This window comes from Patella vulgata, chromosome 5 (assembly GCF_932274485.2).
Source record: "Patella vulgata chromosome 5, xgPatVulg1.2, whole genome shotgun sequence".
NCBI classification, from domain to species: domain Eukaryota; kingdom Metazoa; phylum Mollusca; class Gastropoda; family Patellidae; genus Patella; species Patella vulgata.
In genome coordinates, this window is record NC_065883.2 from 23,528,746 (window position 1) to 23,544,708 (window position 15,963).

General features: G+C 35.9%; 1 protein-coding gene and 3 long non-coding RNA genes across 4 annotated transcripts; 1 reads left to right on the top strand and 3 right to left on the bottom strand.

Moving 5' to 3' along the window:
• Positions 1–582: 582 nt before the first annotated feature.
• Positions 583–5,099, bottom strand: LOC126822099 (glutamate receptor ionotropic, delta-1). Its single transcript, XM_050550852.2, has 4 exons — positions 4,811–5,099; positions 3,612–3,829; positions 2,629–2,894; positions 583–1,084 (listed from the first exon to the last, which is right to left on the bottom strand). Exons 1-4 carry the CDS (start codon positions 5,097–5,099, stop codon positions 835–837), a joined length of 1,023 nt encoding a protein of 340 aa, XP_050406809.2. The 3' UTR covers positions 583–834.
• LOC130013016 (uncharacterized) lies at positions 5,070–13,151 on the bottom strand. The gene is made up of 3 exons (XR_008788289.1): positions 13,103–13,151; positions 6,177–6,264; positions 5,070–5,123 (listed from the first exon to the last, which is right to left on the bottom strand). It is a non-coding gene; the product is annotated as an uncharacterized LOC130013016 (long non-coding RNA).
• On the bottom strand, positions 7,009–11,993 carry LOC126822105 (uncharacterized). Its single transcript, XR_007680645.2, has 3 exons — positions 11,830–11,993; positions 11,402–11,458; positions 7,009–7,159 (listed from the first exon to the last, which is right to left on the bottom strand). It is a non-coding gene; the product is annotated as an uncharacterized LOC126822105 (long non-coding RNA).
• LOC126822104 (uncharacterized) lies at positions 7,083–10,532 on the top strand. The gene is made up of 3 exons (XR_007680644.2): positions 7,083–7,327; positions 7,872–7,993; positions 8,633–10,532. It is a non-coding gene; the product is annotated as an uncharacterized LOC126822104 (long non-coding RNA).
• Positions 13,152–15,963: the final 2,812 nt, after the last annotated feature.

Consider the following 15,963-nt stretch of genomic DNA (forward strand, 5'->3'; position numbering starts at 1 on the left):
TTTATACAATAATTTTCATTTATGACGTCAGCGTCTTTCCGAGAGTGGAACAAACCCAGTCTCTTTATAGAGTAAGGCATGGCTAGTACCTCTAATTGTAGGGATTCTAGTTTGTTAGTTAAGTAATCGCTGCACCCATCCCAGATAATATCGCCATAATCAAAGTGTGGAAGAATAAAAGAACAATATATTGTGTTTAAAGAATTTTCTATTCAATCGATATTTTAGAGAGCAAAGGGAAGTTACTAGTTTGGATACTTTGCTTACAATGCTATCTATATGAATATTCCATTTACAGTTAGGTTGAAAGATTAGACCTAGATGTTTATGTTCACTTACTTCTTTGATTTTTACTTGGATCATAAATAATGATGGTTTAACTATGTGGGGGTTTAGTAGTAATAGTCAGTGTCTAGGTTTTTAGTTGGTTAAAAGTAACTAGCCATGTCTCTGCCCAATTTTTGATTCGATTTACGTCATCGTTGATGGTATCAGCACTTGCCGCTGGGTCTTCAATTTTTAAGTATAAAAAGAGATATTGTCAGGAAATAAACTGATGTTTGTATTTATATTGTTCACAATTTCATTCATGCATATAAAGAATAAAAGAGGGCCTAGTACCGATCTCTGTGGAACACCAGTAAAAAAGGTCCATATTATTCACCACATTGGTGGAACACCTAACGTAGACAACTGTAACTCCAACCACGTGTGTTTTCTTCGGGTACTTCGGTTTCTTTCCACTGCTACAGACACTTACGCAGAAGCGAATTATTGAAATAAAATTGAACTATTGTTAAGTCCCGAAATGACCTAGTTTATGTCGAGTGGACGTTAAACCCCGGTTTTCTTTCTCACATATCTGTAACGTAAACTAACAACACGGTCATTTTTAGTGAAACATCCTTCAATAAGAATTGTCAAACATGCAATACTGATTCCTATCACAATAACATAGAACGCGCTCTGAATGTCGACTAGTTCTATCTGAGATGTGGTTGGCAAGTCTGGACAGGTACCTTGTTTAGGCCACCAGGGCCGTTTTAATATTTGGGCGACTCCACTTTCCAGTATTTTCCTGATTCTGTATGGAAAAATGACAGTATATTTTAATAAAATTAATTGACACAATTACACCTTTAACAATACACAACAGACATGCAATCAGATACAATCTTCGGGGCGTATGTGTACAAAGAAAAGTAGCAGAGAATACATGTCATGTCACACGTCGGATGTGGTAAGTGATTTGGTGGCACCGACGACCTATATCGCTACACATCTTATCCCTTAACCGGTCATTGTCGACTAATCACCACAATGTTATACAGGTAAGTGGTCGACCACAGTAAGAACCTTAAATACTTATGAATTATTCCGAATTGGATTATATCGATGACACCCATTCTGAAGACAATATTTGTGATGAAAAGGATTTAGAATGATTTGCAAATTATAGATCAACCTATCCCCAGCAACTTTTTTATTGGTGTCAAGAGTCCATCACTTATAATTACTCGGCAGTAGTCGGTTGAAATAGGCATACAAAATATTTCACGTCAGCCTTTATTTAGCCTGACCACTTGACGTCATAACGTCAAAATGACGTCGACCGGTTAAGGGTTATGAACCAAAAGCTCTATAAAAAGGCGTGTGTAATATTCGAGTTTGGTCAATATTTAGTTACTTACAAATTTAATAAACATAAGTTACCATGATACGACAAGAACGCCTCCCTCCCCCACCCAGGAGATTTACTCAGCCAGGGTTGTTTTTGTCTTGTTTTCCTTTTAAGTTTCAAAGTATATTTGTTCAAGAATACCAGAATAGTTAACAACTACAAATAATCATGCGAAAATCTATAGGGACCATCATCACTCCACTGCTTTTAATAATTTCTGAAGATTTTATGAAAATCAGTTGTACTCTGCAAGGTATTGTAAGGTAAGTCGCACTCTGCAAGACAGGTCGATTGAGGCCATAATTACCACAATACAAGCTAGTTTGATAAAAATGAAAAAAGAAATAATTAACTTTGTGCAGTGAGTATAACAATGTCCATTATAACAGATCGTATGTCATCTGGAATTGTTTTTGCAAACATTATTATGAAATGAAATAAAATGGGGTTTAACGTCCTACTGTTCTGCTCCGAACTGGGCCAATGAAGACGGGCATACGCCATACAGTGTGCTATGAGGGAAATTTTGCCCGGACAGCGGTACTACGGCCTACTCTTTTACGAATTCCAACTGTCAAGGGATCTTTTACAGCTGTCCTTGTCAGGCCCTCCGTCCTGCATCACTGACAAGGGGGAGCCACGCCGGAAAATCTGGATGGGGCCATACTGTCCAGCTCTACTACGCTAACTTATTTATACATGGACGAGACATCTGTAGTAGCCTTTTGACATTGACACGTGAAAAAAAAAACACGTTGGCCTGTTAGCGACTGATGCCATAATGATCGAAATCAAAGTAAATTACTTTGAACAAACTTATAATAAGTATAATAGTTATATTGTAATTGTCTTTTTCTTTACATTAAATATAGTGGTCTACTTCAATGAACAGCACTTTGCACACCTTCCCAATAACTACAAATATAAATTTAGAAAAACTGACATACTCATCGTCAAAATATTGCAAATATGGCGAATTGTTCTGTAAGGCAAAAGCATAGCCCATCGGATGGAACAGTTCTTTTAAGATCGTTAGTTTACAGGATTTGGAGGATCTGGTTTCGGCTGTTATCTTGTCGGCGATAAATCCATAATCTTCAGAAATTACTTTATTAAGATGATATTCTTGGTCGTAATTCAAGACGCCAGTGTCGGTTTTGTTAAATTCTTGAATACCTTTCCATATTTTTTGGTAAATGGTTAAGTTGGAATTCTGAAGAATAAATAAAAGGCATAAAAATATATAACCGATGAAGATGTCCACGAACTCGTATCTTGTTATAATATATAGCCATAACCATATATACTTAGGTATAGAAGACTGTGTAGAACTCTGATTCTATGGCACCCAAACCATCTTTTTAATACGAAAAGGGAGCTGCGGTGGCCCAGTATATAAGCGCTGACTCACTAACGAGGAGGTTATGGCCGAGAAAATTCCGCGGAATTTTCCAGCGTGCTTCCTCTTTAGCGGTGGGTGCCGGTTGGAGGGCTTGGCAAGGACAGCGTCTGGTCATGTGGATTAAGCGTTGGATAAAAGCAAATTAAATGGTGACAAACATAGGGACCAACATATGGTACAGTTTAATTTCAATAATTACGATCTAATGCACACGCGTTAGCCCACTCCACTCCGTCCCTCGCCAGTCCCCCGCCACAGTGCCATAGCAGATTGGTCCATACATGCAACGGAAAAGATGGATGCAACGTGTTAAAACAATTCTCGGTAGCTATATCATTAGGTTTCATTTGAAAACACCGTTGAACCAAATACATATGTAACTGCTGTATCCAGTACAACAAGAAATGAGGAAAAGCGGAAATTCAAAGTATGGTCCAAAAAGAACACTAGGCTATTTCGAGTCCCTAATTTTGTTGGTAATAATTGAGTACTGCAAAAGTGTTTTGTAAAGCATGCGAACTGACTTACTTTAAACAACGTAATCCACGAACTACCACCAAGCGTTCCCCATTTATAATCTTTTTGGGATGCCAGATCATTTAGTGTTTCAAATGGTAGCTTCTCCTTGGATACTGTTAGGAATGCTATCAGATTACCACTGTAGGTGGCTACTAATATTGAGCAAATCAACCACCAAGCTGCCAACATTGATCTCCCGGACATGGACGAAGGCATTCCGGTGCCACCTTGAACAAAATGATATAATCACTATAACAACCCCGAATTTATCAATCCAGAGCGACAAATATACAAATGAAATGAAATGAAATGGGGTTTAATGTCCTACTGTTCTGCTCCTAACCTGGGCTAATGAAGACGGGCATACGCCATACAGTGTGCTATGAGGGAAATTTTTCCCGGGCAGCGGCGCTACGGCCTACTCTTATATCGAATTCCAACTGCCAAGGGATCTTTTACGTGCACGGCAATGTGTACACGGAACCTCGGATTTTCGTCCCATCCGAACGACTTGACTGCTGTCCTTGTCAGGCCCTCCGTCCTGCATCACTGACAAGGGGAAACCACGCCGGAAAATCTGGATGAACTTTCTCGGCCAATGCAGGGATCGAACACCCGACCTCCAGGCTGACAAATATACAAGTGAATATTTTTATTTCAAATGTTCTTGAAATATGCACCCATAACTGATTAATGCTATGTAACAAACGTAAAAATACATGAGCATAAATGATTTTACCATTCAGTTGGAATTTTGTCCTTCTTTAGCATAAGAAAAGATACCAAATTTTAATGTCTGATTAAACCAAAACAAAACTAAAATGGGACCTTACTTCGGTGGAATAAAAAAAAGAACAAACATTAGACCACTTTTACTATGGATATCGAATTCTAAGATGTGTAACTTACAAGTTGATATTTATAAAATATATTTTGATGAAATTAATTTCAGGTTTCGATTAGAAATTGGAATTTGGCAATACAGGTGTCTAATTCGTTAACGCGACCCATTGACCAAGGTTGGAAAAAATATATTTCTTTAAAGTAAATGACAATATATTGGGCTAAATCGGAGGAGAAAAGGGTGAATCGAGCTATAAATAGTTACGTATTATTTACAGCAATGGAGGCCCAAGGAAACCTGTTGATCCAAGGACCCAGGGCTACCCTGTTTGCCCCTGGTCGACATGAATACTAAATAAACATACCTTGGTTTATCAGTGCACCAAATAAGTATAAGACAAGCCCCTGAAAGGTAGATCTGGGTCGCTTAGTTCTCTTATAGAAAGGATTTAGGCGTTCTGTAGTATATAGTAACAGGATAACACCACAAAAAGAGGCAGCAATACAGACATAAACCTGCCATTTAAAGGGCGCGACCAGTTTTCTCCATTTACTTTTGTTTGCATCAGGCAATCTGAACACCACAGCTGTGTAAGCAAGGTAAAGGGGGTAGACAAAATCTAAAACCCGTTCCCGTCCAGGTGTAACTGACATTGGTCCGATAAACAGATCAGCTTCCTAGATAAAAAGATGATAGAATCGTTGATCATATAAGTATTTATAGTCGATCGAAATAAATTATACCGACAGTTTCTTCCGTTTATCTAAAATGAATAGAATGTAATCAAACTTAATGGCAACGACTGAAGTTCTTCTTTAATTACTTTAAATAAACCAGCGGTTGCCAGCAGGCAAGATACGCCCACATTTTGCAAGAGGAGGATAGAGAACGCAAGCTAAAAAGAAATCCAGAAAGTTATGGTCTGAAATGCGCAAATATCAACTGGGACTGAGAACTTTGGGATATAAAAATATATTTTAAGTTTCATGAAAATCGGAGAAACATTTTGGCCTCTAGAGGGCCCACAAACTTCGTATTACATACTTTTACAAACTTTGTGTAAAAAGAGCGGCCATTTAGTCGGGCAGTTTCGTTTTGATTTTCCCAAAATTCAAATTCAATCTTTATTATGGTGGAATGGTGATATATTCAAACGGTTTTTAAAATCGGATAAAAAAATTGTGACCAAGCAGCCCCCATTTGTCAGGCAGTTTGAGTCAGGTTTAACGGTGATAAGTTTTAATGTTTTTTAAAATTGGATAAAAATTGTGACCTCTAGAGGTTCCACAAGCTGAAAACGTGATTTTTCGTAGACTCAGGGGCCATAATCCAGAAATTTACGGTCTGATATGCGCAAATATCAACAAGAACCCCGATCTCTGGATTATAAACATACATTTCAAGTTTCGTCAAAATTGGATAAAAATTGTGACTTCTAAAGTGTTCACAACCTTGGTATTACATACTTTTACACTATTTGCGTACAAGGATCGGCCATTTTGTCTGGCAGTTATGGTCAGATTTTTACGAAATTCGAACTCAACGGTGTAACTGTGATATATGACGTTTTGTACAATCAGGGGCCATAATCCATGAAGTTATGGTCCGATACATGCCCATACGCTGCCCCTTATCTGACCATCCGCCTTGGCCCACTGACAAGAAGGAAGCACACCGGCCAATGTAATCATGTACGTACTTGCAATAATAGTGTGAACAATTTATCTTACCCGTCTGACAAGTTGTCCAACTGCACCAGTCCATGACCCATTTACATTTCTTCCCCATTCTCCGTCTTTTGGTTCAGTCATCTGTACACTATAGTTATAGCGTAAAGAGAACCTTTTACATTTAAAGATACATTCCCACAAAAGTATTTATAAGGCAGTAATTTCCAATCAAAGTATGGCGTGTTTGGTTTATATGGAAAGTGCAGCAGATGTTCAATTGTACTAGACAAATACGGAATTCCCTGAAAATCACTCACCAGAAACAAATATTTACACGGAAATTTTATACATTAGTTCCAATGAAATTCTCACACAAAACCTTTTTTGATCCGAAAATAAGTAATCAACATTTGCCACTGCTACAGTTCCAAGCTGAAGTAATTTGGTAAACCTTTTCCGAACTTTTTTCATGAAAACAGAAAGGAAGGAAATGGCAGCAAAATGGGATTTAACGTCAAGTCAACACAATGTAGTTCATTTTGGGACTAACATATCGCTGGGTCAGAGCAAAAACATCGTAAGTGACAAATTTTACGAAAACTGTTTTTGATTGTTTTGGAGTACGAATACCTATATCCACCTTTTTGGGGTATGAAAGAATGAATTCATCAATTTTTCTCGGAGATATGGCTTCCCCCAAAATGTCGTATGTGCATAAATATCATATTGGTGAGAGCAAGATCATCGTATCTGACTTGTTTAGAGCAAGAACATTGTAAGTGAGATAATCCATCTCTCTGACTATGATGTCATAGCTGATATGACGTCATAATTTATGACATCACAGCTACGTTCCCATGGTAACAGATTGGAGGTGATTAAAATCATAGAACTAGAATACTAACGGGAACGCCCACCGTGTGACGTCACTACCTTATGTGACGGCGGGCCTCTGACGCTGATATCGGGCACAGCTTACTTCCGGTTTCTGCTCGCACTAACAAAATGCCTGGCGCGAATTGTGTTTTGTTCGGATGTTCCGCCTGCAATAAAAGAAATCGGGGTTGATCATTCTATCGCTTACCCAAAAACAACATAGAGTGGAGAGAGAATCATTACGTATCATACAGTCTACCAGATCAGACCCGATAAATGACAAGACCTTGACAATATGTTCAAGACACGTTGAGCCGGATTATTTCGTTGAAAAAGTAAGTGAAAACTCAAATCAAAAGAAATTAATTATGTAGATTCTAGTTGGCAGTCCACCCTGACAACCTACAATGAAGTTAAGTTAAACCCATACTAGCTGAATGTCTGTATTTTCATGTTTGCCCGTTAGATTTTACCCTTTCTCTCATCAAAGTTGTATGCATATAGGTTTGTTTACATTAGTGCCGTAGCTAGGCCTAGTCTACTTGCAATTTGTTATGAAATTGACGAATACTACACCCGATGAGTGTGTGACAGCATGACGATTCTCTCTCAACAATCTTCTTTTACTTTAATTTTATGAATTACTAATTATTATTTTTTTTTAAAGGTCAAAGTTTTAACTGAGCAGCTCCATAAAAATTAAAATTGTATATTTATTTATGACTGACCTTGACCTGTCAAATCCTTTTACTTTTAAATTCCGAAATAATCTTGTTCCCGGTATGAATAATCAACAAGCATGGAAAAAAAATTAATTATATCTGAACCTTTTGTTTTGTATGTAGGAACCTTTTTATTTTGATTTTATGAATATTTCAGATGTTTACAAAAATTCTGGGTCCACATATCGAAGATTAAAAGAAGGGTTAGGGAGACTATCAACCTTAATTCTTCTACAGAAAAGCGTAACAACAAAGAAATTGAATCCAAGGAAGTCACCGGTAACTTAAATTTCTGTTAACTTAATTATGAATATGAACATTCGATGTTTCCTTATAAAAGATCAGTATATGAACATTTAATTCATCAATATTAAACAGACATTATGCAAGAGCTAAATCTGTCAATTGCAGGTCTTTCTTTAGGCCTGGAATGTTATCTAAATTATTAATTAGACATTAATTAACTTATCCAGACCATAATCAACGCTCGATGGCATCGCTAGCCTGTGATATATACTGAATTAGAGCCCAGTCTGCTACTTCTGATTAAATCAAAAAATCGATAATCGAGACCATGGTTTTTTTTTATCGTACCGACTATAGTAATGCTGATCGAGGCTAGGCCCAAAATTTAATCATTAAATACTTGGTTCAGGGTGGATGAATTTGACTGAAATTTTCAGCAAATTCCCTTTACATTATCTATTTTTTAACTATTATAATGAGAACTGCTAGCTCTTTCTGTAATCTCCCATAATTTTATTTATAAATACTTGTATGAATATCCGATTCTTCTTTATATTTACTTTTGTAATTTTTTCGATTTTATTCAGAAACCGAGAAAATTATGAATACTTGTATCAGAATCCAATTCTTCTTGTTTTAATTGAATTTTATGAATTTGTCTATTTTATTCAGAGTCCAAGGAAAACCGAGGAAACTCAATGTTTACATAAGAACGAAGTAACCTTTCAGATGTTGCAGAAATCATTTTTATGTCAAATGTCTGCTTTGTGGCTATGTCAGTCTTCAAGTGATTATATCTATCTGTTTAAAACTGAAGATAAAAGTGTAACATACCATTTAACCATTGACAAGGACTTGAATTGTGAAGTACAATATAATAATTTTTGTTTCCTGTTCAAATTAAAGTTACATCTATAGATTTACTTATAAGAACTGTTGAGAATATGAAGATATGTGGGGGCATAACATCAAAACATTTACAGTCTTATTCTCAATGTCAGCCTACAACTGTAAGATATATCAGACAGGTTGATATTTTCATGAACACAAATAAGTCAACATAGAAATTACGAAAGGTGTGTACTTGCTTCTGTATGTAATAGTTTTGTTGAGGACACTCAAAAAGAAATTTGTTTAAGTTGTCGACAGATTAACAGAGATTTACAGAGAAAGTAAATAGCAATAATAATAGTTTATTTCACATATATGGCTACATAGCACATTGCATATTCAGATTTTGATTGACAATATATAATTCAAAGAATCAATATTTACATACTTGTAAATGTAATTTACAATTCAAAAATAGCTTAGCAATAATATATAGTTGCCATATAAACGAGCAAACAGTGATAGAATATAATCATGTGGTATGAATTTGATTAAAATGTAGATTTCACTCCATTTTGATTTATTTCTTCCAACTGACTCGACTCCACATAGATTTGAGGTCAAATGAGAAGTTATAGAGTTAAACTGTGATCAGTGATGTCAGGTATTTTATTTACAGCACTTTGCTGCAAGCATTTCACACAATGAAAGTAACAAAAACACAGATTATACAGATAATTTCATACAACAAAATAGAAAGTGTATAATTAAACTAAACATTTCCTGGCTCTATTGGAATTAATATCAATATTGGAAGTATAAAAATATAAATGTGATTGAATCTAGGATTAAATCTAGAACTTAATCAGCAGTGTTCTACAGATTTTTTATTTCTTGTTATTACTGTATTGTAGTTAATAAGTAATGAAAAGAAAACAAGGCCCCAAGTTCACAAAGCATTCTCAGTCTTAAGTTAAGGTTTTACTCAAAATTGTTTGTCTTATTTTAACTCAAATATAGCACTTTACTAACTATTGTTGTTTTAATGTAAATATATCAATAAGAAACTGTGCAAAGTTTTGTGTTTCTGGATCAAAGATATTTCTCAAAAACAGTGATTGAAGGTTGAGCAAATTCTTAAGTCTGGGAATGCTTTGTGAACTTGGGGCCAGGTTGATAATAGTAAACAAAATATATCGAGACGCAATGAAATAGCACCTCTGAGATGACGTGGCATAACTTTGCACCTTCCACAAAACCTAGCTTTTTAAAAGCTGCATTATATACCCCACGTGTGTACCAGAAAAATCAACATACTGATTCTGTTGGGTTTAATTTTTTTGATTGAGAATTGTTCGGGGTGCGTTTACGCAATCTTCAAAACATTCTCACATGTTATCATCGTAATATGATGTTGTTACATCCTTAATTGCAAGATTAAAGCAAATCTTTAAAACAAAATTGAGCTGAAAAGTACTAAGTAGGGCGTTAAACCTGGATTCATTTCAAACAAGATTTACATTCATCCATTTATAAAAGTGATGTATTATTTTTATTGCATCTCAGTATAAAATATTAACAATGATAACAAAATTTATATAAATTTTATACAGGTGCACAACTTGTAATGTGTGAGCTTTATAAATGTATTAAATTATTCTTAAATATACATTATGTAAGATTTTGATAAAGAGCTAGCCATTCTTGCTATAATAGTTCGAAGATAAAAAATGTAAAATGACTAATTTAAAAAATTTCATTCAAATTACTCTATTGCGAGCGAAGATATTAGCCTTTGAAGGCTATTTTAGAATATTTCAATTAATTGATGATACAAATTTCATCTTAACACACCTTATTTAAAAAATTCAACATAATGGTTTGAAACGTCTAACGTAAACCTTTTCAAATGAAACTTCGATTTAAAAATATTTTCGAACCCTCTCGACAATTAAAATAGGATGTAATGGTTTATTTACACAACAGGTGGGACACTTAAACATCTAGTACTTAGAGATATTATTTATTTTCTGGAGCTTTCAAGCCAGCAAGAGTGTTATTGTCCCTTTAAAGTAAATATTATACAAAATAAAAGAAACTGTTCCAAAGCAATTTGGGATCACGTGGCTAAGTGGGTAAGACGCTGGCTCGCTAGCCTGGAGGTCGGGTGTTCGATCCCTGCATTGGCCGAGATTTTCCGGCGTGGTTCCCCCTTTTCAGTGATGCAGTAAGGAGGGCCTGACAAGGACAGCTGTCTAATCCTTCGGATGATACGAAAACCCGAGGTCACCTGTATACATTGGAATGCACGTAAAAGATCCCGTGGCAGTTGGAATTCGATATAAGAATAGGTGATAGAGCCGCTGCCCGGGCAAAATTTCCCTTAAATCACACCTTATGGCGTATGCCCGTCTTCATTAGCCCAGCATAGGAGCAGAACAGTAGGACGTTAAACCCCATTTCATTTCATTTCCAAAGCAATTTGATCGTTTGAGAAGAAAAAAAAAATATATAGACATGGTCGAGACTATAATGAGTTTCATAACTTGCCCATTTGCTACGAACACTATGTGACTATATGCATGTATGTTGTATATGTAGAAAACTTACGGATGCTACTGGAACGACAGGTTGAGATGTCTCAAACAAATCTTTAGCAAAGAAAAGCTGTAGTAAAGAATACACATTTTTTTTTTTATAAACAATATTTTTATTCAAGATGTCTGAATGGGATTGGGGAACAGGCTTAGCCTATGTAAAACCCCTTGTTATAAACAAGAAAAGGGCACTGGGAAACCAGCCAAAACTGGCACGGACATGCCAAAGGCTAACAACAATATACACAAAACAATAAATAAAAAAAATAAAATGTGAATGTCATCATAATTTATTAATAATAATTTTATAATATGTAGTAGAAAATGATACACAAACGTGTGTTCGGATAATTTAATGTCCGAAAATAAATGGTTTATACTCCCGATGGTATGTTATATAACTAATTTAAAAAAAACTCATTAAAATTATGAATAACTTACATCTATTACACCGTCAAGTTCTTGAAATTCCAGGACGTCGTACGCTTCTGCCATGTTGACATACGGCCGGAAGTTACTTGTGCCTTATTGACTTCGCGCATGCGATGTACAACATAATTATGTCATCACCGTTATACGTCACCGAGTGGGCGTTCCCGTTAGTGTTCTAGTTCTATGTTAAAATAAACAGTTTTTAGGCTTACTTTCCTTCAATCTCAGATGGGGATATTGTTGTATATTGTGCTCATAAAACAGGAGATGATAAAATATTAAAACCGAAAATCCTATAAAAAAAACTACGAAATGTGAACATCAGAAAATGTTAATAGAGCCAATTATACGGAAAAAACTAAGTCATTGATAAGTAAGCCAAAAAGAAAACTGATCTGCTAAAACTTGCAGAATATCTACAAAGTGACTGTCGACATTTCTAGAAATGTATTTCCGATATCTATATAACAGTGTTAGCAAGACATGTTAACAATTGCATTAGATTTTTGCATCAATATAGCCTACCTTTAGTAGCCTATGATAAAAACTGTATTAACTCATTCGTAATACTTCTATAGTTGCATTAATATATATATATATATATTGTATATATATGAAAAATGACAAACAAGTATTTAATGATGATTTGAAGATCACTAAAAGCGCCTCCCCACTCCCCAATCACACCATACTCAAATACCAGTGCTGGTAAAGTAAAGCCAAAAGAAAACTTGCAATGTTTTTGCACTAAACTAATCGAGTGAATATTAAATTTAATTCAGAGCAAAAACATCGTAAGTGATATTTTGGACAGAATGGGTGTAAATAATTGAAAATTGTACTTAAACATTTCAGTTACCCTTAATATCATAAGTCAACTGGAGAAAATTGAAATATATTTTAAAAAAATTGGATTTACCAGAAATGTTTCAACCTTTAAAGTCGTTTTTCTCCACAATTAAAAAATGCCACTTACGATGTTTTTGCTCTAACCCAACGATATGTTCCTGTTTTATTTTAATAATACGCTTGCGCTTAGGGGTCTTTAACGCAGGAAAACCCGACGAAAACCCAAGAGGTTAATCATGCGACCATACTCGTTGTCAAGTACAAAAGTGGGGTCGAAACCACGTAACTTGATTCAATGTCAGAACTTATGATCTAAAACGCTCGATTTCACGAAAACCATAGTAACTCCGAAAATAATACTAATCTCACGTGGAAAACATAGTACGAGGTAATTGCGAAAAAACAGTTAGACGCACAAGACAGAGTTCATTACCTGAAATTTAAAGACGATTGTAAAACCTGTAGAATATCCATATTATATCCACTAAAGTCTATTGTTCCATTTTTATTGGAAACTCTCTGAGTGAAAGGAAACCACTGAAATAAGAAGTGTAACATGGGTTATGAATGCTTTACCTAAACCTGACAGAAAATGTTAATTCAAACCCCCTTCATCCATTCTAGACAAAACAATCAACATGAGAGAGAGAGAGAGAGAGAGAGAGAGAGAGGGAGGGAGGGGGGTCAACGTCCATCAATAGGTAGAAACTAGGGCACTTCGGGAATAACATATTGTTCAATTTTATTTCAATACTTTAGTTGCGCTAAGTGATATTTAGCAGTGGATCTCGAGAAAACCAGAGGTTGGACAGTCGGCCCTAGTCCTTGTCACGTACAAACTGTGAATCGAAACCACGCTATTTTACTCAGCGACCGATCGTGTAATCTATAGCGCAGGCGTAACACCGTTTGGCCACCCAAATCCTCTAAAAGAGAATATTTATAAGAGAGAGAGAGAGAGAGAGAGGGAGATAGGGGGGGGGGGTAACAGCCACTCGATAGGTCACTTTGGGACTGACATGTCATACGATATTATGTTATGGCAGTAGTGTTGGTCGAAACGTGCACAGTGTGTAATCAATCTAGATATGCCGGCATTGCGTTATGCCTTTCAAAATCATGTAACTAACTAACTAAGTAGAAACACGCTGTTAAATGAATTGATAATATTAATCCTTTCTATTTTACTATAATATGTTATACTTTACACTAAGTATCGAAGTTCTGAAGACTCTGTTGTTAAATCCATACTTTGTATTAGGAAACATAATAACATCAGGAGATAGATTAACGTTTTCTGTATAATTAACATGACCAATTGGACTTAACAATCGCCCTTCTGTTTTATATAATAAAGTATATATTTCTGCTCTCCAACAATCTCTATACGTTGTTAGATCCTAGAAAAAAAAGATAAATTACGAAAAAAAATCTTACAACATCCTCTTCAATATATGTTGTATGTTAGAACTAAAGTATGTGCCAGATCTAATATTTATCCGATGATTCCATCTCTCTTCTAGGGTAGCATACGTTGGACCGACTCCAGTACTCATAGCTACACTTTTTATTTGAGTATAAGGATGAAGGATATGAAAGAAACTATTCAAAATGATGAATTTTCTCATTTCCAAAAACATTTAAGATATTTTGGCATTTCAAAAAACACATAACATGTTGTTTTAAAAATTAATACAATCCACTTACATTCTTCAATGTATCAAAAACTGCAGTCATATTTGCTTTTATTAGCGATCCTTGCTCTGCCGATTCATCTTGTACATATAGTAGATTCGTGATTTTGGTTTTAATAGTGGTTACAAATATCTATAATTAACAAAATGATCTACTATTAAAATTAAATGGGGTTTCACGTCCTCTTTTTCTGCACCGAAAGACTAGTTAGGATGTAAATATCGCCCGGCCTACTCTTATATCGAATTCCAGTTGTCAAGGGTTCTTTTACGTGCACGCCAACGTGTACACGGGGTCTCGGTTTTTCGTCATGCTCAACTGACTTAGGGAAACCACGCTGTAAAATCCCAGAGAACGTTCTCGGCCAACACATTGATCGAACCCCGGACCCCATAGATAGCGAGCAGGCGTCTTACTCACTTAGTCACAGTGGCGCCCAATATTGAAATAGGGCACATAATTCTGCAATACCATATCAAAACAATACATTTAATTACCAGCATAATTTAAACCAAGAGATTATTAACTCATGAATGCGATGAAACATCTAATACACATGAAACACACAGGAATATTAAAGAGCATAAAGCTCGAAATCAACAGCTCGTTATCAAAAGCACGAATTATTGTTCCTTTCCAATCAATATTGGGAGGGGGATAGCTGAATGGTTAACACGTGCGCGCTGTATCATAAGGTCTGTCATTGAGTGGTTACGAATCCCCGGTTGTACGTGACAAGGAGTAGGGTCGCCTGTACAACCTCGTGGGTTTTCTGCAGGTCCTCCAGTTTCCTTCCACTGCTAAAGACCCTTGCGCAAGCGAATTATTGAAATAAAATTAAACCATGTGTTATTCCCGAAATGACCTAGTTGTGTCGAGTAGAGGCTAAACTACATTTCTCTCTCTCTTTGTGACCAGGCGCCTTGACCAACGAGGCCAAACGTAAGAGCGTAATTAAAATGAGAAACCGTTGGCTGGACTAACCAGAGGCGAGCGACCGCCATTCAATTTGGACTACACACGTATTTCGGCGAACACAACTAATTAGAAATTACAAAAAAAATGCTAAAATAAATAAATGTAAATCAGTTTATATACATTCATATTACATTCATATATTCTTTTTGACTTATTTCGTTGATATTGTTTTCGAAAAGGGTGCCGGGTTGGATCGCCGAATGGTGCTGTGTCATAAGGCCTGTCACTGAGTCAACTGACGTGGTTTCGAATCCCCGGTTGTGCGTGACAAGGAGTAGGGTCGCCTGTCCAACCTCGTGGGTTTTCTCCGGGTCCTCCGGTTTCCTCCCACCGTAAAGACCCCTACGCACAAACAAATTGTTGAAATAAAACTAAACCATATGTTAGTCCCAAATGACCTAGTTTCTGTCGAGTGGACTTTAAACCCTATTTCTCAATCTCTCTCTCTGTTTTCAAAACAAATTGAGATTTAATTCCATTAATTATGAATTTAAATCTACGTCATTATTCCTCTAGTTAAGGTAGGCGCAGAATAACTTACCCTTTTAAGCCCATCTATATTCCTCAATTCCGTAAAAGGAAAATTTACTATAGCCATATTATCAATCTTCAGATTGCATC

Excerpts from the sequence above, each read along its gene's own strand:
- LOC126822099 (XM_050550852.2), bottom strand. The coding sequence starts at position 5,099 with ATGTCAGTTACACCTGGACGGGAACGGGTTTTAGATTTTGTCTACCCC. Across the intron at positions 2,895-3,611 it reads CGTGGATTACGTTGTTTAAA|AATTCCAACTTAACCATTTA; the intron begins GTAAGTCAGTTC and ends TTTATTCTTCAG. Across the intron at positions 1,085-2,628 it reads TTGCAATATTTTGACGATGA|AATCAGGAAAATACTGGAAA; the intron begins GTATGTCAGTTT and ends TTTTCCATACAG.